The sequence below is a fragment of the Orbicella faveolata genome, unplaced genomic scaffold (genome assembly GCF_042242905.1).
Source record: "Orbicella faveolata isolate gen_17 unplaced genomic scaffold, um_ofav_v1 contig_1, whole genome shotgun sequence".
Lineage (NCBI taxonomy): Eukaryota > Metazoa > Cnidaria > Anthozoa > Scleractinia > Merulinidae > Orbicella > Orbicella faveolata.
In genome coordinates, this window is record NW_028301536.1 from 34,143,005 (window position 1) to 34,163,206 (window position 20,202).

The window sequence follows — 20,202 nt, forward strand, 5'->3', positions numbered from 1 at the left end:
TTGACGATAACAAGCGAAACTTTATTTTACATCACACACTCATCAGCCCTTGGTGGACTAACAGCAAATGAGTAAGTAATAAGATATCATTAATTTTACAATGACTCCTAAGGATATGAAGAGTCAAGCATTAAAATAGTCATAAAATATTTCAATTAATCCAGAATATATACGATTGTAATATATCACGAGACCGAGATACAAGTCCTGTTTTGGGAACCATCAGAGAATGCAAAGCCATTTGGCTCGTATCGTCAAATCTTGATCACTCTGCAAGTCCCTTTGTCCACTAATCAGACATTGCGTGAACCGTTTTGCGTATTTGATTCTCAATTGTTAATTATTTTCTTAGGCTACTAACCACTTTCTGAATTTTACCATACAAGATCAACCCAGATCATTGGTTTACCAGCCACAAGTCACGCAACTCAGTTCAAATAGACACGAATTTTTACTCCGAAAACATGAACTTGCTTCTCTTGACAGTAGTTTCAATTACAGGCCCCTATTTGGGTCGTCACGCAACGTTATTGCGAGAATCATTGCATGACGGCCCACAGGAGAAGAGGACGATTATGGTATGAAAGTACGATCTTAGTTTTGCACTTGATATTATAGTCAAGAAATACACTAATTCACCAACTTAAACTTTTGACATAGCACTAAATGGTCCTCTTCCGGGAGTTTGAATGGTCTACTGCCTGGGGGAGGCCATTCTTTTATGTACTGAAAACGGAGATATATCTAGGAACAATCAAATCATTTAAAATATATACATTTTTCTGACACTGGACAAGAACACCCTAAAATTTTACGTCTTTAAGACACCCCGCTCCCTCCAAAAAAAAAACCAAAAACAAGACAAAACAAACAAATGAAAAACAAACTAACAAACAAAACAACTAGATGACCTCTAACTTGAAGGAATTCCCAGGCAGTGTACAATTTAACGTGGTATAAGAAAGTTTTAAGTTGGTTAGCTGCCACTATACTACAATCCTAAGCTGTGACTAAAATGATTCAAATGATAGGTAGATAATATATGCCCATCAAATCAACAAAATAAAATTTAAATGGTGTATTTTCGTTGTATGTAAACTGCCACTTAGTAATTGAATAGCTATCATCTACGACAATGATCAAAACATACATCATCATCATCATCAACATATCATTATAACATTGCGATGCCAAATCTAAAGGAAGAGTCCAAGAGACTATTTGCACTGAAAATTGTAAGCAAATCTGGGCCAAAAAGGCCCCTTCCCCCTACGCGTTAAATCACAAAGAGGGCCCCACTATTATCAGAGCCCTCTCTCAACTAAGAAAGAGACAGTTTGGGGACTTTGACCTCTAGATGTGCCACCGCATAACATCAGTAGTGATATTTTACAGCCACCCTTCTTGAATATATATCTCACAGGAAGAATGAGCAAGATTTAGGAAATGTTTGGAGTTAGTAAATTGTTGCCAAATTCCTCGATTTGAACTTTCTTTCAAATGGCAGTCATTATCAAACAAACAGTTGACTCAGTCACTTGACACTTTCACTTTTAAGAGGACAAATTTACAAAGACTCGTTGAGGGGTTTTACATGTCAGTGGATAAAAGTCTAGTGTGCATGTAAGTGATCATTCAAATGCATGCTTTCAAGAAAATAATACAACTAATGGTGTTGGAAATTTGACACAAAATTTGGCACCATTTTTTTTTTTTACTTTGAGCCTTGCACATGTGTTAGTGAAAGGGTTTTTGACCGATACTATATAACACATTGTTATTTCAATACACATAAATCACCCTCTAAAGTATACAACAAAGTACATTAAAGGAATTGACACACACTTGGGACTTACGTGTATCAAGATTAATGACTATATCCCCATAACAAGCAATGTAGTACAAGAAAGAAAGCTAGCAGTTATAACATCATCACACACAAAGGCTTTGCTGAAACATTTCACAATGTTACCACATGAACTGTTTCTCTAACATTTGTGCCAAATGTGATAAAACAGAAGTTAGGTAAAATGAAAAGATGCAGTCTTGATTAACATTATGTGCAAGAAAATATTTTGGTAAAGATGATTTTGTCATATTTCACAGAAACATAATTAATCCTTAAATCCTCAACAGCAACTAACTGCTAACTTCTCTATACCTGTTTCTAGACAAGCTCAGGCAGGCAAGCAATGAGAACCAAGAACTTGATCAAAACAGGAATATCTAAACTTGACCAAATTCTCCCAAAGCAAATTATAGCAAATTTCTCAAGACAGTAAGGAGAACTAGACTTTTGATACTGACCCCAACAAATTGTTGAATGATTTATTTGAAACATATACAATCTCAAAGATAAGTCATGAAGATACAATATAATTTTTTAAGCCATTGATTTGTCATAGCAGTGAGCAGGCAATGGCTTCAAGGTTTTGTTACAAGAATAGATTTTTGTTGAAGTATAAAATATCAAGCACAAACTAACCAAACACTGAAGCATTTATAACAAGTATAATTCCAAATAATATATTATTATGCTGAAAGCCATTATGTTAACTATTTGGATATATTAAAATATTTTACTTTAAAAATACAATCTTTGTATTACGTTTTTAGTGCTTGATTATTATTTTTAAGATGGCATATCTTTCCAACCAATTACAAAGCAATCTTCAAGATAATTATTTCAGGGTAACATATGCATGTTGGTCATGTTTGCAGAAATCTACCATTGTCTTTTCCAGTTTTGTACACAACACATTCAACATAAATTATTGTAGCTTCAAGTGTGTCAATCATATATAAGAATGCTGTTCAAATCCTTCCAGGGTCAATAAGTGTGAACTACCAATTTTTTCCATTACAAAGCTTTCATTTACAAGGCAGCAATTATCATTTTATTAAGCACATGCAGATGTAACTGAGAACAAAAACCTAATTCTCCCTACGGACTGACCTATCTCTCTTTCGACTTCAATTCTGAGAATTTGATATTACATCAAGACAATATCTTCACTCTGATTGGCTGCCTGCCAGGATTTTTTTTAAGATACCCAGTTCAATCATCCACTGTTGTTTGAAAGTTTAAAAGAGCTGGTAACTAAAATTATTATGAACTTGATTTACTGGAATTCGACTGCAAATTAAGTCAGAGCCCTCTGCTTACTGCAACTTTCAATCCTGGTAAACTACATCAGGTGCATGAATTAATGACATGGAAAGTCACCAGGACTACTTTTAAACTAATGATTTTAAAAACTTGAAATAAGAAGAAACTTTATAACATTCATCAATTCATTAGCAAATTTAACAACTGTCCTGCAGTTGAGGGGTGCTACACCTGAGAGGCTAAACCATGACTGCTATGTCTGACTAAAACAAGTAAATGTGCTACTTCTAAAGTATTACTGGGAGTGGTAGGCTCTGACCTTTATCTTACTGTTTCAACAACAATTTCTTATGAAAACTGACTGATCATGAAGAAAAACAAAACAAAACAAAACAAAACAAAACAGTGAAGGAAAGAGGAAGAGAAAAATAAAAAATGATATAGGCACACTTCTACCAATGACCGTACCACTGATTAATAATCTATCAGACAACAAAACAGCTTAACTTTGTTGTAGTTATAGTTTTTCCACAACCTCAAGTCTATATGGCAAGAAAGTCTTTGGGTTTTAGAACAATGATATCCCCTCCCCAGACAATTAACCCCATCCATCACCCTAACAAACCACTTCTAACAAGAAACACATACTGTAAACATTCACCAAACCAGGTTTACCTTTTAGTACTCAAGCTGTAACAGGCATTTTGTTGTTGTTGTTACAGCATGTATGTATACATAAAACATGGAAAGCTACCCTAGTGAACCTTGTTCTAAAGCTGATAAGGTTCTTGGTTCCATCGCCTGTCTATTTTATCCTTGCTTATACAGCATAAGATGATAGAGAAGCAACACAGGCTTGCAGAGAAACATTTACCAAACAAGTAAATCACACTGGTGACCCACACACCACACTGCACTCTAAGGAACAATAGAATTTAAAAATTGCAAATTCACCAAAATAATAATTATATTTTTAAGTATTTAAACCAGCTGCACTGAGAAATGGCCAATGTGGGAGAAATGTAATGTTCCAGTTTGGGAAATGACAGGAAAGGCAGAGAGAAGGAGAAAAGACTAGAATTTGACCATTATAATGGGGCAGGGATGAAGCTAAGAAAACATTAAGCCAGCTCATTAACAAGCCCAGATGGCTTTTCTGGTTCTCGCAGCTCTACAGTTTAACCAAGTCTTTGTTTTCTGTGAAATTTCATCTGCATTTAGGTCCTTTTTCAGTCAATGATATATGCTAGCAACCAGCCTTTAGCAACATCCCTGGTGGGGGATCTTTGCTTTTTGAATGCAGGTGCTTTGTTACATGTATGTTAATATACCCTGGAGTCTAGGGGTTATTCAGTTCTTTTCCCTGGGGGCCAACCAAAGAGACAAGAACAACAGAGCTACAGTTTAACTCTTAAAACTTGCTCCTCATTCAGTTGCAGAAAAAAAGCTAGGAATGTTTCTCAAGCTACTGCAGTTTACATGGCAAAAAAAAAGAAGAACAACAAAAACATGATGAGCAACTGAAAGAAGAAAGCAGTCCAAATTACTGGGAGAGAGGCACTTTGATAATGAAAGACTTACACTGTATTTTTTTTCTTTTAAACAAATTAGAGTTCCTAAAATGCCTCTTGTTTCACATTTTGAAACAACAAACTATCTGACACCCTTGAAAGACACTGTGCTTCTGACAAGTATTTTAAAATGTATATTCTTTATACTGTCATTCTAGAAACCCCTTCTTTTCTGGCATCACTTTAATGACCTCTGGCCCTTCATATTCAAAAAATTGAGTAGCCTGGTCAAAATTGTGCTTTCAAGAAATTCCTAACATCTAAGTTTACTCTATACAGATAAAAAGAAGCAAATTACCCCAGGACTCCAGAGTCATGTAGTATATATACAGTTTAAGCTTTGACCTTATCACTAATCCTCATCCTCACGAGTTCCAGCTAGTGGTTCTTCCATGGGTGGCAGAGGTACACGCGACAATGATGGGGTAACCGATCCTGGGGCAACAACCTCGCCACCTCCTGATTTAGACGTGGGTTTCTTGTACTTGAGAATGCCAAAATAACGAAGCAAAGCAAAAATAGGAATGAAGAGCACTGACAGACAAATGAGCATAGCAATGACTGCATATCCCCATCCAGGATAACTCAGGTTCACTGTCTTGGACTGAAAAGGCAAAACAAAATAAAACACAAATTGAGTTTACTTCTTTTCTCTACAAAATTAAAAAGAGCTAATGGTGATTTACATCAGCGTTATATGCAAACTACTGTTAGTCCTTCCATGAACAACAACTTACATCAGAAACCATTAGTCTATTACTTAAGTGATGAGCTGATTTAGCACCCTCCTATCTAATACGTGCCCCTCACTCAACTGTTTTTTTTTTCCCTTTTTTTTGCTCTTGTTCAGTTGTTCTCTCAATTAAGTTATTGTACCACATTCAGTTGTATAATAATATAATTTTGTTAAAAAAAGAAATAAGCACCCCTCTCCAATAAGCCCTCCCCCCCCCCCAACCCCTTGAGCTGCCAAAAGTAAATTAGCACTGCGCATGCTAAAAAGATTCATTAAGGTATAATATACATCAAAAAAAAAAAAAAAAAAAAACTGACCAAGGAAATCCATTTACTTACATGTTCCTTATCCCACGCAGAGTAGGTCATGGGGTTGATGGCCAGATTAATAATACTGGCAATGGTGATAATCACAATAAGTGCTGGTGAGACGTAGCGCCAACAAATCCTCCAGTACATATGTGGCCGGAAGCCAAGCATATACTGAATGTCATCTTCAAATCTGTTAAAAAAAAAAAACATGCACTTGAACCCCACCATAAAAATTTCAATTTCTCAGGGAAAATGAAAAATAGTTTGAAATAGCAGCAGTTTGAAATAACAATAGTAGATGTAAATGACTGAAGGGCAAATACAAGGGAAATGGTTTTGAGTTTGAAATAACAGGGATTTGAATTAGTGGGGTCCAACAATAATCATGTCTTAACATAAAGGAAAACTTCCATGGCAAATGCATGCTCAGAAACATCGGCAATCAAAATTGAATCTTCTCAGAGTATTCAGGTTACATATCATTTTTAAAAGTCCTGACACTTCAAAGACAGAAATCTTGTGCCTTCGACTTGGACAAAGATGGATGGTTAACCATGGCTTCATCACAGGAACCAGTGATTTACATGTGTCTAAAGCATCCTGAGAAAACTAATTAATACCTTGTATGATGGCCTAGTTTTAATGTCTAAGAGAAGGAAAAAATTCTAATTTATGAGGAGAGAGAAAAAACCCAATTCTGAATTGCTAGTAGGACAATAATATCCAAGTACCCTCACCTCTCAGTTGTGTAGATGTAACTGACGCCAATGAGTTCAAAGAAGCCAATGAACAACAGTGGCAGAGTGGCACAGTAGTTGTCAAACATCTGCAGCCAGTACTGTCCAGAATGTTGACAGAACAAGAAACCGATAAGGTAACAGAATCCACAGATGCAAGCTGTAAAATAGAAAAAAGAAAAAAACACCCATTAATTACATTTGCATTGGCTCTGTCTGGATGCATGGAGTCGATAGGGGGATGAAGGAAGGTATTTAGATTGTTAGATTGTTAGATTGACTGTACCCATCATAGTAGTGTTTTTCAAGCATGACTAGTATTGCAGTTTTCAGAGGAGCTGCGACTTATTTTGTCTTCATTTTTTTCTTCCATACAGCTTGATGCACTCCTTAATGCCTCGTACAAAGTTACACTTACCAGTCATGACTTCTTTTCTCCAAGGAAAGATCTTCAAGTCATAAAAGGGTGTAATAACACCCTCCAGAGTTCCAAACATACTGCCAAGACCAAGAGTCAACAACATACAGAAGAACAGCACAGACCAGAGAGGTGATGCAGGCATCTTCACTATGGCTTCAGTAAAGGCAATGAACGTCAGGCCAGGACCTTGAGCAGACTAAGAAAGAAATGTTGTACAACAAGATGAATGAACAGTCACGTAAAACGAAAGGAAAGTAGTTTCTGTGTCAGTATTTCCTAAACACAATCAAATGAAGGAAAAAAATAATTAAATGAATGAAAAAAAGAATAAACAAAAGAACGTATCAATGAACAATGAACAAACAAATGAAAAAACAAAGAAATGAACTAACAAATGTAACACTTTTTAATGTTCTTTTGCACAGGTATGTTTATCAAGGGAGGAAATGTACATGTACATGTACAACAAATTTCAAAGTTAAAGTTGTATGTGAGGAAGAAATCTGAGCATACCTCTGATAGCCAGTATGTCAAGTCATGGCAGTTTTTAGCAACCAAGTCAGTGACTGTTCCATTAATGTCTGTGCCGTTCATGGCTCCATAAAACGCCTGACACTCATGCAATGATTGGGTGGCCTAAAGTATCACATACAACATCATCATCATCATCATCATCATCTCGCCAGGTAATAAAGAATAATAAATGTTGATAGGACTGCACGGAAGTACATTGTCACAAATACATTACATGACACAGATCAAGAAACCCAACACCCCGTTAGTTGCTATGCAATACTAGAATTTCAAGATCTTTTCTGAATAAATCCCCTTCTACGTGACCCCAAATGCCAACAATTAATGCAAGATTCTGTGATATGAAGTGACTATAAGAGTATTGCTACTCCTCTGGAGGGATGATATACTGGCTAGGAATAATAATAATATCAATAATTATTTTTTAATCCACCACAGGGAAAACCCCTGGTATTGTCTCAGGATTCCCTAGTAGTGTGCGGGTACCAACTGGTATCCCAGGTGGAGAGGCACTTTGAAATTTAAGTGCTGTACACACGAGCACAAAACAATGACCATGGCTGGCACACAAGTCCAGACTGCTGAATGCATAGTCCATCAAACTAACCATACACCACTGAATCTCAACATCTCAACAGGTAATTTTCACTCCAGCAAATGGCAAAGTGATTTTATTAAAACCTACCTTAAAGCCAAGGATACTGAAAATAACAATACTGGCGAACACTGATGTTCCACAGTTGATCAGTGAGACCATGATGGCATCCCTGTGGCAGTTATTGTGCACAGGGTTATAACTGGACATAGCAATAAGCCCTCCAAAGGCCACGCTCAGGGAAAAGAAAATCTGAGTGGCAGCCTCCAGCCACACCTGTGGATTGATGAGCTTGTCAAACTGTAAAAAAACAAATAGCAACAAAACCAGCATTAGAGGTGAAGTTCTGTATGCAATACAAATCATGTATATATAAGTAGTAATTAAGAAATATTGAAAAATGCAAGTCATGTGCATGTACGTTAAATGCACACATTAAGGCTGAGATGAACAAATTTCAATTTCCTCCAATTTCCAATAATTCATTTGCCTAGCAATCAGCCAAGTACAACAAAAATAAATGTATAATAAATGGACTACGGTAAGTATAGTTTGTGTTCTGTTATATATGAGCTTCACTGACCACTACTTACTTCGTGTTGCTTTGCAGTCAAACATAGAAGGGGGCCAGCACTCTCATGCCACGACTTCAAAAGTCAAAACTTAATCGTATCATTGTGTCTTGGGAAAATCACTAAAAACTAACTAAAATTTGCTTTGCCCACAACAACATCTTGATGTTTTGGGAGCATTTTATGAATGAGAGAAGGTACCCAATCATAATTTGAGCACTACTTTGACCAAAAAAGCAGCAATTTACTAATAGTGTCCCTTTAATGGTGTATCTTAAAAAAAAAAACAAAAAAAAAACAACATATATCCTGTGGTAAAATTATTTCTGATTATTGCACATCACAATTCAAAATACTCCAGTTTCAAATTCCATGATTCTCCTCAAAGCCAATGGTTCATACAACAATCTTTGAGATCACAACATGTTCATGGTATACATAACTGCTTCATTTCAATGTTACATGTATATATCCCTTATATACCTAATGAAAAACCTAACCTGAGGTTTAAACATGTGTGCAATTCCAGCTCCAGCCCCTTCAAGACTAACACCACGGCCAAAGAAGATGGTCAGAACAATATACGGAAATGTTGCAGTAAAATAAACTGCCTGAAAATTGAAAAATGTAACCAAAGTTAAAATGTGCTCTCGCTAACGGATTATCATTTGTGTACAATACAAACAAGGTGAACATGTTGTCCCACTACAACTTGACATTAAATGGGCCAGTGCCAATATTCAGTGGAATGCAGATGGTGCACAAAGCAGGGAAGGTACAATAACATAAGAAAAAAACTGAGTTCAGAAATCAACTTAAAGTAGACTTAAAAAAAAAAAAGAAACAAACATTGACTGTATAAATCTAACAATATACACTGTAAGGTCCATTAACAAACTATTAATAACCAGTTTTGAGATCAATATTTACGCTGGAACAACAGGAAAACTTATGACCAGAATTTACTGACAGCTAATGCACCTTTCCAGCTGACTGAACGCCCCTCATCATGCACAAGAACACGACAATCCAAGCAACCAACAGCACCAGGACAAGATGCCAAACAAGTCCGCCACTCTCATCAATGGTTGGAGTCACATCAAGAGCTTTGCGATACCAGTAGTACTGTGTCCTACCAGCTTCGTGACACTCCTCGAGTAAGGTACCATTATCCAATCGGGGGCAGTTAGAATAGGGAAGAGGGTCTTGGAATGACGCAAACAAGTAGTAAAAGCACCAAGCAATGATCATGTTGTAGTACATTCCCACCAACAGGCACACGACAACACAGGCATAGCCGACACCTCCAAGGTAGGGGTGAATGGCATTCCATACTCCAACTGATCCTTGCCGCAGACTCTGGCCAATTGCAAGTTCAAGAAAAAAGAGTGGGATGCCCAGAAGAAACAGACTGAGGAAGTATGGAATCAAAAATGCACCTGCAATGGAAAAAAAACTCATTATTTGAAGCATGATTTTGTAAAGGATACAAGAGACACTGAGATGCTTGCAAATATGTTATCACAGGACCTCTTTGTTTGACTGTTTTAGTCAGACAAATACAAAGTTATGGCCTTTCAGAATAAAGTGCGTGCCTGGAGAAAGACAATAAAGCCAAACTCCATAAAGCTTTTGTATTAACCCATAATTTGATGCCTGTGCCACCCCTAACCACCCATGATGATCGTTGGCGTTTGTTCCATTTCTGACATCATCACCTTTGACCAAAATTGGCATCACTTGCTCCCAAGTTCTGCACGAAGAAAAGATCTTTCCAATGATACCCAGATCAGAGTGATTGGGTCAATTGAACATGAAATATGCACAAAAATGCTTAGAAATTTGAGTGAAAAACTTGGAGCAAAATTTCCCTCTACTACACTTGGCTACAGGTACTCTGTGGTAAGAATTTCCCTTCTCGATGATGCTTTCACTGAAATTCTAGAACTGGAAGCAAGCTCAGTAGTAGGTCAACAACTGCAGCACAAAGATAGGAAAAGGAGAAAAAGGAAACGCAAAAAAAATTAAAAACCAAAAGAAGTCTAAAGACGATTTCTGCACATGCATGCCTGAACAAAAATGTCATAAAATACAGTGCTAGTGGAGGGAAAGGCATGCTGCCTTGTTGGGTAGATTTGAGCTAATTTAGCTCATATCCAGGCTAAAAATGTCCAAAATGTCCAAAAACTGCTTTTCTTTTCAAAAATTTCAGGTGTCAATGGGTTAATAAGGCCATTGCATTTCCCTCTGTTAATGTGTGTATCAAAGAGCAAAACAGCACCAAAGTCTTTGAAATGTTGAAACCAAAAGAAACAATTTATGAATAGTCTATAAATATGCATTTCCTATGTTACTTATCTTTTATTTATCTTTTTAATTTAGATTTAAACAAGGTCTATGTTTTTTCATTAACTGTTACTGCAGCAGAAGGGCACTATATGAAAGAGTGTCAGACAGGCATACACACAGCATCAGACAGTCTGTTAATTAGGAGTCATAAAAACTTTTAACCAATTAACCAGCTTGTATATAACGTGTATTACTTTCACAAAAATCTTCCATCAATTCAAATTTACAAAATAATTAAATCATTTAGATGCTTTGTATACTGATGTTATTGGAATTGTCAAGTATGTCCCAAAGGTCGCAGAGTTAAATCATTTAGTCCGCCAAAATTTAAAAAAAATTCAGCAGCCTGCAATACATCAGTCACAGAACAAAAATGCAATGGCAACACTGAGGAGGACTGCAATCATTAATCTTATGACATGGGAAATTATTAATCTAAATTTACACTGTTCCTGCAACAGATTTTAGATCTAAACAAATTAAACAAATTATATTAGATAATTTAAAAGATAAGTATCACACAAAAGAAGCTGGAGAAATCACATTCACAGCTGGACATACTCAATAAATAGGTAACAATTTTAATTTTTGCCAATGAATAAATTCCCAAAAGACAATTAGTGTGGACAATTTGTGTCAACCTCTGCATGTATTTTTTTTTCTGTGCTTGGCCACATAAGCTGGTGTTGTTTTTCAGATACACTAAATTCCTAAGGTGTGTTATAGAAATAAAGTTCATTTCTTCCATCTCCCATAAAGATAAGGTTTATGTGTTTTAAAATATAACAATTTCACAGTAGATTATATGATTGAATAAACATGGAAAACAAGGAGTCACTGATGATTACATTGTCAGTCTAATCACTTGTTGTGAAATACATCGGAATACGTTGTGCAATAACTTGAATATCAAACGCCCTTGCATGGCCCATATGGAAGTCACACACCACAGCGTGACAAATACAAATTAAGCTAAACAATAGCGTTCTTTGATCGGGTTGAACAACGCAATCTGACAAAAGAAAAGGTAGTCGGTTCTTCCCAAAGTCATTACACTGTCATTAGTGAATGCATTTCGCAAGACGTGTGCAGAAAAAAATGTAAACACCATGTCAGGCAACAGTCATCGAGCACTACCAAAGGAATTCGGGCATGAAATTAAACAAACCATAACAAAATATAGGGAAGCGAGTTTCAAAGACCAAACTTAATTAGCTCTTTGTCTCTTTGAAGCACAATCTTACAAAATTCTTGAGAAAGCAATTATCATTCACAAATTTAAGCTTAACTCAACTCAATTATTTATTTAAATAAACACGAAAATCATTTGCAGTACAAACGGGAGCATACGTGTCGGGCGCATGTATGATTTCAATTCTAAAGAAAACAAATGTAATTTTGATCCTTTCACCTTCCAAAGAAGATAAGAGCATTAACGATTAATTAATGCGATCTGAGAAGAAGAAATACGATATCCTGAAATCTCGGGATCTCGAACTTGCTTCATTTTCAATTTAGGGTTATTATGCTTAAGCTTAGTCGACTTCAAATTTAACTTAACCAAAGTTAAAAAAAAAACCCTGAGTTGAACTATTTCTATAACAGGCATCACTTACAATGAGCGATAGAAACTAGCTCCGACCAGCCTGCCAATTTTGCCCTCGATATTTTTTTTCGCCAGCGTGAGATCGGGCGAGGCGGAACGAGTCTTACATTAACCTTTTTGTCGACCTTTGTGGTTGGCCTCGAAAATAGCCTCAATAAACCATAAAATTAAATGCAGTTACCTCCTCCGCTTTTCTGGCAAAGATACGGAAATCTCCACACATTTCCCAGACCAACTGCAAAACCAACCGTGGCCAAAATAAACTCGACCTTGTTTCCCCATCCTCCTCGATCGTCCACAGCTACTTCAGGCTGTGGCGTAACCCCGCGCGCTTCGGCGGCTTTTTGCTCTGCAGCAGCGTTCGAATTTTCTTCCTTAGCCGGAGTAATCGTTAAATTTACGACGCCATCTTTCAGATTTGCTGTGGTCATGGTTGGAAGAAAACCGAGAACTCTGCGGTGTGGTGACGGACGAAGGTCTCGGCTGTACACTTGCCTCTAGGGCGGCGAAGTCAATGTGAAAGCAAACACCGTCCTTTGTGCACACAGCACGTGAAAAGCTCAGATTTCAAATTATGGTCGGTTTCCGTCACTTCTACCGCCGATAAAACAAGTCCTTTTTACACTTCATTTAACTCAAAAGCAACACCTGGCCAACAAAAATTATACAACATTTTAGCAATTCTACAACGCAGTTTGGTGTACAACAGAAAAGTTTGAATGAATGAAAGAAGCCAACGAGTCCATTATTGGCAGGTGTCAATCTTCTTGCCGTCTGTCGGAGGTAATTTATCAGTTCTGTGCCCTCCTCCGATAAACAGTCTAAACAGGCATTGATTTCTTCCTCTCCCGAGATCGGATGTTTAAACATATTTGGTCATATTTCAAGAACGGAATAACTTAACGAACTACCCAAGTGTTCGTTGTTCGCGAAGGTGAGACTATGCAGCGAAGTAGACTGTAGATGGCAATTTCTTTCAGGTGAGGTATTTAGTAGTTTTCCAGTAGTGACGCCCCTAAAATTGGAATCGCACATAGCTAGCGCCGTCAAGTTATTCAAGTTCGCCCTGTAAATACAAGTCAATACCTTGCAGTTACTGCGCATTTAACGCGTCTATTCCAAATTCCAAAATAGGTCAAAGTTAAAACCCTTAGCTATCTGCTGGTTTTTTTCACAACACTACACATTTTCGTTGTACCCGGGGATGACCCAGGATCGACGATCTACCACCTGGGGCCGGCAACGTGGAAAATTTCATACTGTAGATCTGGTCCTTTAGGTAAATGTGCGAAGAAACGTTCGCCTGCACTGATTCCACCCGACAGATATCATCAAATTAGTTTCGATACCACTCGCACAAAAAATGGATAATGAAACTTAGGCTCTGTCGACTTGACCGTTTTTGTTTATCTTTCTTATTCTTGCAGACGGATTGTTCTTTATGAGCGATCTACCGCGCAGAAAGTGTAAGCAGAGGTGGAGAAAAGGTATGCGAAATTCAGTTACTGTGGTGTATTAATAACCTGGCCGAAGATTTTGATCTTCTTACGAAACAATAGCCTTGAAGAATCACGCAACAATAATCCTTTCAAAGTAAATTAATCTTTCCAATTTCCAAGAAGTCGTTGTCGCAGAAAATAAAAGCAGTGTTATTAGGGTGTATTTCATACAGAAACAAGGACACAAGCGTTCTTTAACCTCATCCATTCAGCAATGTGCTCTGGGGAAATTTTGCTCCACCGGAGGAAAACTGTTCCATAACAGAAACTGAAGGTAAACAAATTAACATGGCCCCTGCCTCGAAAAGCAAGGGTGATTCAAGCTCTGTTAATTACAAATAAGCAGGAAAGATCCAAGTCCCTTGTTCAAGTGGTGGTCGAAAAACTGCCCTCACCCCATAAAACGGTTTTCTTTACCATTTCCTATCGGTAGCTGGTTTAACAAACCTAAACCTACAAGCACATGCTTTTTTTTGTGGAAAACCCGCCACATTTCCGGACTTCCGGTCACATGACATTAACCCACGCTTACGCGCGAAAATAGTGGCGGGAAGTGAAAATTGTAAACAAACACACGTGATGCGTGCATGCGAGCGATCTTTTGTGGACACTCGAAAAAAATGCGAGAGTATTAAATGAGTACGGTTGATCAATACTCACCTTTTTAAAGTTACATATGCAGAAATATCTTTTCAAATGATCGGTCTCTTATTTTTAAAATTAAGGAGATCGTTCTAATGAGAAACATTGGGTAAAGGCAAAAGTATCTGCGGCGAATGAATGACTTGGCAAAACCTAATATGCTAATATACACAAGACGGCGACAACAACTCGGCGATATCGATTTTAAATTTTGTTGAGTTAAGATAGGACTTAAAATTAAACTTCTATTGGTAAATGGCTAAAAAACTGTCTTCCAAAATTCAGTGATTTTTTATCGTAAAGGAATTCTGTGTATGAGTGTGTGTGTGTGTGTGTGTGTGTGTTCGAGGAACTCAAAAAGCTGCGAACGACCGCTCGGGTAGTCAAGCAAAGCAGTTGTATGTACTCCTTGTGACGTCGTAAAAAATTCACGATCTCTCAGAATTTGTCTCAAATTCATGAATGAAATTTAACCCTACGAGGTCAATAATTTTATTCGTTTCGTGAAATTTTAAGTAGTCTGAAACAAGTATTCATGTCGCAAATTTATGTTGCGACGTGTAAGCAAATTACGGCAGAACTAATGTTTATATTCCTTAGTACGAAGACTACGACGATTAAGAAAATATGAATGGATGAAGAAAGCAATTTGAGTGAAATTTACTTTCGAATGAAATATTTCTCTAAGTCTTTCGAACTTCGAAACGGTGTTTCGAGAAGAATCAACTGATAAAGATGAGTTACATTTCATCGTGAATCACTCAATTTACCACGAAAGAAAGTCCATTGATGAAAATGAAATATAACATGTTTTGAAAAGGACGAAACACGTGCAAAAAGTGCAATTTCCGCAGGTGTCCGATTTTCGCTTTTAAATTCCGATGAGAGTTAGTTTTTAAGTTTAAACACACAATTTTCGTTTACCGGTGGTTTTTTTACGTTTTTACACACGCGTCGGGTGAAATGAGACACGGAACGGGGCAGAGATCGATTAAGCGTTTTACTCGCTGGCCAAACAAATGAAAATGCTAAAACTTAAGTATTGCAGTACCTCCTCCGTTTTTCTGGCAAAGATACGGGAAACGCCAAACATTTCCCAGACCCACGGCGAATCCTATCGCAGCGAGGACGAATTCGATTTTATTTCCCCATTTACCACGGTCGTTATCGGCCTCGTAAATACGAACTGTTACTCCATTGCTCTCGATGTCCGTGGTCGGGTGCGGAGGGTTGAGCTCCTCCAGCTCCTCGTTTTCAACGTTGAACGAGATCTTCTTGGTATCCGAGTAATCGAGATCGTCTTCTTTGGCCATTTTCTGAACCTCTGAACTCTTAACACACTGTTTACCCTGGAAAACAAAACATGGAATTCGTTTGAGTCACGAGGTGAGTTATAAATATGGATGATATTGATGATTTTTCCGTCTACAACACCTACGCGATGTTTTGACGCTTTAAGCATTTGTTGACCACTGAATATTTAGTCATGGTTGTCGTTGTGCCGTAAATAAGATGCGGAAAATATGGAAAGACCGCCATAAAAGCAACTCTGCTAAGATAACCAAACACGTTGAAACTAAGAAATGTTGTGATGAACGAAGTTCTCTGTGAGATTCAGAATTCAAATTGTTTATACCGTCTTTTTATGCATCAATCCTACTTTTCTACTGATGTCGGATCAAGTAAGATTTACCAGCGTCTGGAACAAAAGGCACGTTGTTATATAAATTTACCCGCTGAAATATCAGGAAACAATTTTTAATTGAAACCGTAAAAAAAAAAAACACGTTGAAAACTCATTCTGAAACAGGCATAAGCTTCGTTCAATCCTTTACGCAGGTTAAAAATATTTATTATTTTGTTTTTCTCTGAGGGGATTGTCGTCAATAAGTTTACACTTTTCTTTGTGACGGTCATGACGCCAAGCGGCCAAACCCAACGTACAACAAGAAGTCCCACATTCACCAACAAAGCTGTACAACTGCGATGGTCAATCATGTCTTCAAAGCTGTACAAACACTGAAGAAAGCGAGTGACTCTCTTAGGACATACCAGTAAAAAGTCGCTTTCTTTAAATGCTATGCTTCCAAGAAAACAACGACACTGCCTTGGACTAATATTCCTGTTCGCTTTTTTCGACTCAGTCTAACTTAACCGCGCTGTGTAATTGCCAGAAAATGGACGATCTTTTTTTTCCACTCAGAAAGAGGAGTTCGTCACTTGATACACTACCTTAGCATCGTTCCCAGGCTTAAAAGAGATTTGGAAAACGAGCTAGCCAGGGAGCAAATTCCCGCAGGACAGTCGCGCGTGACCAACTTTCGGAGCTATCGCCTTACAAGAGGTGACTGAAATACAGTTATGTCTCTAATTAAAATGTTCACTTTTACTAAAGCGGAAAGTTGATGATCAGCAACACAATAATGCGAAAATAGTTCGTTTCTTTTCTTTCTTTATTTCTCAAGCATTTACAACGCATTTTCTCGACTGCAGCTAGTCTAGCTGCAGTCTGTTGGCAGCTCTTTGTCAGTTTGTGTAGGGGTTAGAGAAACAGCTCGCGCCACCCGACTTTGGCGTAACGTTAGCTACACTTGTACCGTACATATATTATATCACCTGCGTATTTGGGTTTTCAACGAGCAGAATGCAGTGATTCTAGAAGAGAATTAACGATATATGTACACCTGAATTAATTTCGTTGAATACCACAATTTTGAACTGGGAGTCAATCAAAAGTTGGAATCAACTTGAACTATCGAGTTTCAGTCACGCAAAACATGGACTTCATTCAATCGAGTTAACACGACTATATGAACTGTGGACCTTCAGTCAAACTTAATAATGTGATAATCGACTTTGACACGATTATATCAACTGTCCATCTTCAGCTTACTTTGACACGGCTATATAAACTATCGACCTTTAGCCCGCTAAAGACGGACTTAATTAATACAATCGACTTTGACAAGATTACATATATCAACTATCCGTGATCGAGCTTCAGTCACGTTTAGCTTAAAGAGAGACCTAATTCAATCGACTTTGACACACAGCACGACGTTTGATTCAACTTTAGACCTTCACGTAAACTACTAGTACTAAAAGTCACGCTATAACCGTCGGATCTTTCACCACAATCGAGTAACGCGACTAGGCCTGGACTCGTACAAACTATAGCTGCTTGGCACGAAAGTTGCCGAGTACGAGTGGAGAATTTCCCTAACGCTTCCATACAAAAACAAAGCAGAAGATTAGAATCTCTTAACGTTTCGATCATGTTCAGCTTTATCTCGAAGTTGTAACGACTGGAACTTTGTCCTTCAAGTATTCTTGAATTTTAGTCTTGATGGAACTAACAAACAACAAAAGATTTAAAAAAGAAGCACTCCGATTTTAGTTTAACAGATACAACACTGGTTGTAGGATGAGTCGCTCGTTTAACATCTTCTTCTCTAAAGATGTCCTCGACCAAGATATTATGATAATAATCTCTTGCCTCTACACAGGAAAAACGTTTTTCTCGCTACCACTAAAAAGTTGGACTCGACGTACTGTAACAAATACATCCTACAGGTCTTTTTAGCCGTTCAGATATAAAGACGAAAACCATTTTGATTTGAAAAAGTTGATTGGCTCAGAATACTTTGCTTAAGTTTTATCATGAAATTGTGAGACCACCAAAAGTATCAGAAATTACTTTTACAACAAACGATATGGGGCCTTCATGAATCCTTCGATTTGTGCCAGAGCAGTGAAACTTTATAATGAAATATGAAAAATCAAAAAGGGTTTCTCTTGAACGCTTACCTTTTCAAGAACTTAAGACTGACAATATCGAAAGCCGCCAAAGCAAACACTCGTAGTTCAACGTGCAACGAGGAATGAGTTGGCAAAGGTTGTTGTCATCTTTTTATTTCGTTTATCCATGTGGTTTGCCGGCCTATTCCCGTTGTTGATCGGAGGCGGCAAATTCGATAATTCCCTGCCGGCAGGTTCACGTACGAGTCACGCGCGAGCGACGAAGCCGCGAGGTTGCGAGTCAGCGAGCGAGGCCAGCCGGCGTAAAGAAAGTCAGGTAATCCCTGTGAATTTTACGCCCCATCCCGGTGTCGCAGTAATCGGAGCTGACGTAAATTTTCACCGGGAGCACTAAGTTCGTTTGCAAACCTGCAGCGAAACAGTTAAGAGTGGCACGGGTCTTCCTCGAGCCCGAGTCAATCTGCAGTCACGGGTGAAGTTCACGTCAACGTTTATGTTGTTTTAGTTGTTTTTCTCTTACGCTGCAATATAATGTAACATATTAGGGGGGACAAGTTTTAACTCTTGTCCTCGCAAGTTTAGGAGGCCGATTAAGGCGCTGCCAATGCCGTTTGCCGGTTCAGTCAGTTTTCATAGCCTGCTGCAAGGGTTGGTATAGTTGGGTAATAGCGAAAATAGGGCTAATCTCGGTCAACTATTGGCAATCAGGTAGGGAATTACGAGTTTGTACCATTTGCATGCCAATATTTTATGTGCACTTAAATATTGTTTCTTTCCCAGTTTGTCGTATTGCCCTCGTAACTAGTTCCGCAGTGATATTCGATTGAAACACTGACACTGTCACACTGAAAACACAAATGTAAATTACAGTGTATCACGTAAAAAGACAAACGTGCTTTGCTCGCGCCGCTAGCATTTAAACTCAGCAGCGAACTCGCTCTGCAGAAGAAAATACTAGCTGAATGAGCTTTCCTAAGTTCTTATGCTCCCCTGATCCTGGTAAGCCGACAAATTGTAGTTTCTGAACCGATAAATACCAACTCAGTCCGGATCTAATCGCTTCCCATCAAACATAATTGATTAATAGTTTCTATCCTTCATCGCTCTTTTGCTTCGCTAAGGCGAATATTATTTATTAATGCAGGTTTATTTTAATGCAGGCTTATTTTTCCCGCCGGTTCACTTCGCTTCCCGATTCGTTCTCGCGGTTTCCCCTTCGCGCGTGACCCTTAAGTGAGTTCTCGCGTCACTCGTCGCTCTCGCGTGACTAAGTGACGTCTTTTGTATATTCCCACTTGACCCAGATTTCCTGAATGTCTTTCAATAGCTGACATGATTTATTTAAGCATGTCTATACCTGTAGATCGGCACTGAAATTCGTCGCATTCTTCTCTTGATTTAATAACATATTTCTCTTTTCGCTTGTCTGAATTTCTTTAAAGCAGCCATGTCTTTTTTAGCGTAAACTTTTATGATATCCCCAGCAGTGGAACCCAGCAGGGAAGGGAAACATCCTTAGCCAAACCAAATCAAACTGACGTTGAAATTTAAACTTCCAAAGTACCCCTGTCTCACTCTTTAGCCGTAAGGCTTTCAAGGTCCTGTGAACTGGCAAGTCGAAGTTCGTTACAGATGATAGGAACTTCGCTAGTATCGGTCTGAAGCACGTCCAGAGGCTAAACAAAACAGTAGTAGAAGTCTGGCGGTGTAATGCGCTGTGATTGGTTAATCGCAGAACAATAACATCCCATCCGTGACGTC

At 38.1% G+C, this 20,202-nt stretch overlaps 1 protein-coding gene and 1 long non-coding RNA gene across 5 annotated transcripts in view; one reads left to right on the forward strand and one right to left on the reverse strand.

Annotated features, from left to right (window-relative positions):
• Positions 1 to 20,202, reverse strand: part of LOC110047038 (sodium-dependent neutral amino acid transporter B(0)AT1-like) — a 24,739-nt gene continuing 4,537 nt past the window's right edge. For 2 of the 4 annotated variants that reach the window (XM_089273630.1, XM_020752765.2), the window contains exons 2-10: positions 15,734 to 16,031; positions 9,568 to 10,025; positions 9,087 to 9,197; positions 8,105 to 8,314; positions 7,399 to 7,521; positions 6,883 to 7,081; positions 6,465 to 6,624; positions 5,755 to 5,917; positions 1 to 5,284 (exon numbers count right to left, since the gene is read on the reverse strand). In XM_089273630.1, the coding sequence (XP_089129756.1) occupies positions 5,033 to 5,284; positions 5,755 to 5,917; positions 6,465 to 6,624; positions 6,883 to 7,081; positions 7,399 to 7,521; positions 8,105 to 8,314; positions 9,087 to 9,197; positions 9,568 to 10,025; positions 15,734 to 15,995 (1,938 nt within the window). In that variant the 5' untranslated portion in view covers positions 15,996 to 16,031 and the 3' untranslated portion in view covers positions 1 to 5,032. Of the gene's footprint in view, positions 5,285 to 5,754; positions 5,918 to 6,464; positions 6,625 to 6,882; positions 7,082 to 7,398; positions 7,522 to 8,104; positions 8,315 to 9,086; positions 9,198 to 9,567; positions 10,026 to 12,722; positions 12,973 to 15,733; positions 16,032 to 18,489; positions 18,595 to 20,202 lie in introns of those variants that run through there. The other 2 variants (XM_020752764.2, XM_020752766.2) reach the window with 2 other exon arrangements.
• The window catches only part of LOC149118837 (uncharacterized), a 21,450-nt gene continuing 8,682 nt past the window's right edge, over positions 7,435 to 20,202 (forward strand). The window contains exons 1-2 of the long non-coding RNA XR_016202038.1: positions 7,435 to 7,571; positions 7,858 to 14,028. This is a non-coding gene — a long non-coding RNA (uncharacterized LOC149118837). The remainder of the gene's footprint in view (positions 7,572 to 7,857; positions 14,029 to 20,202) is intronic.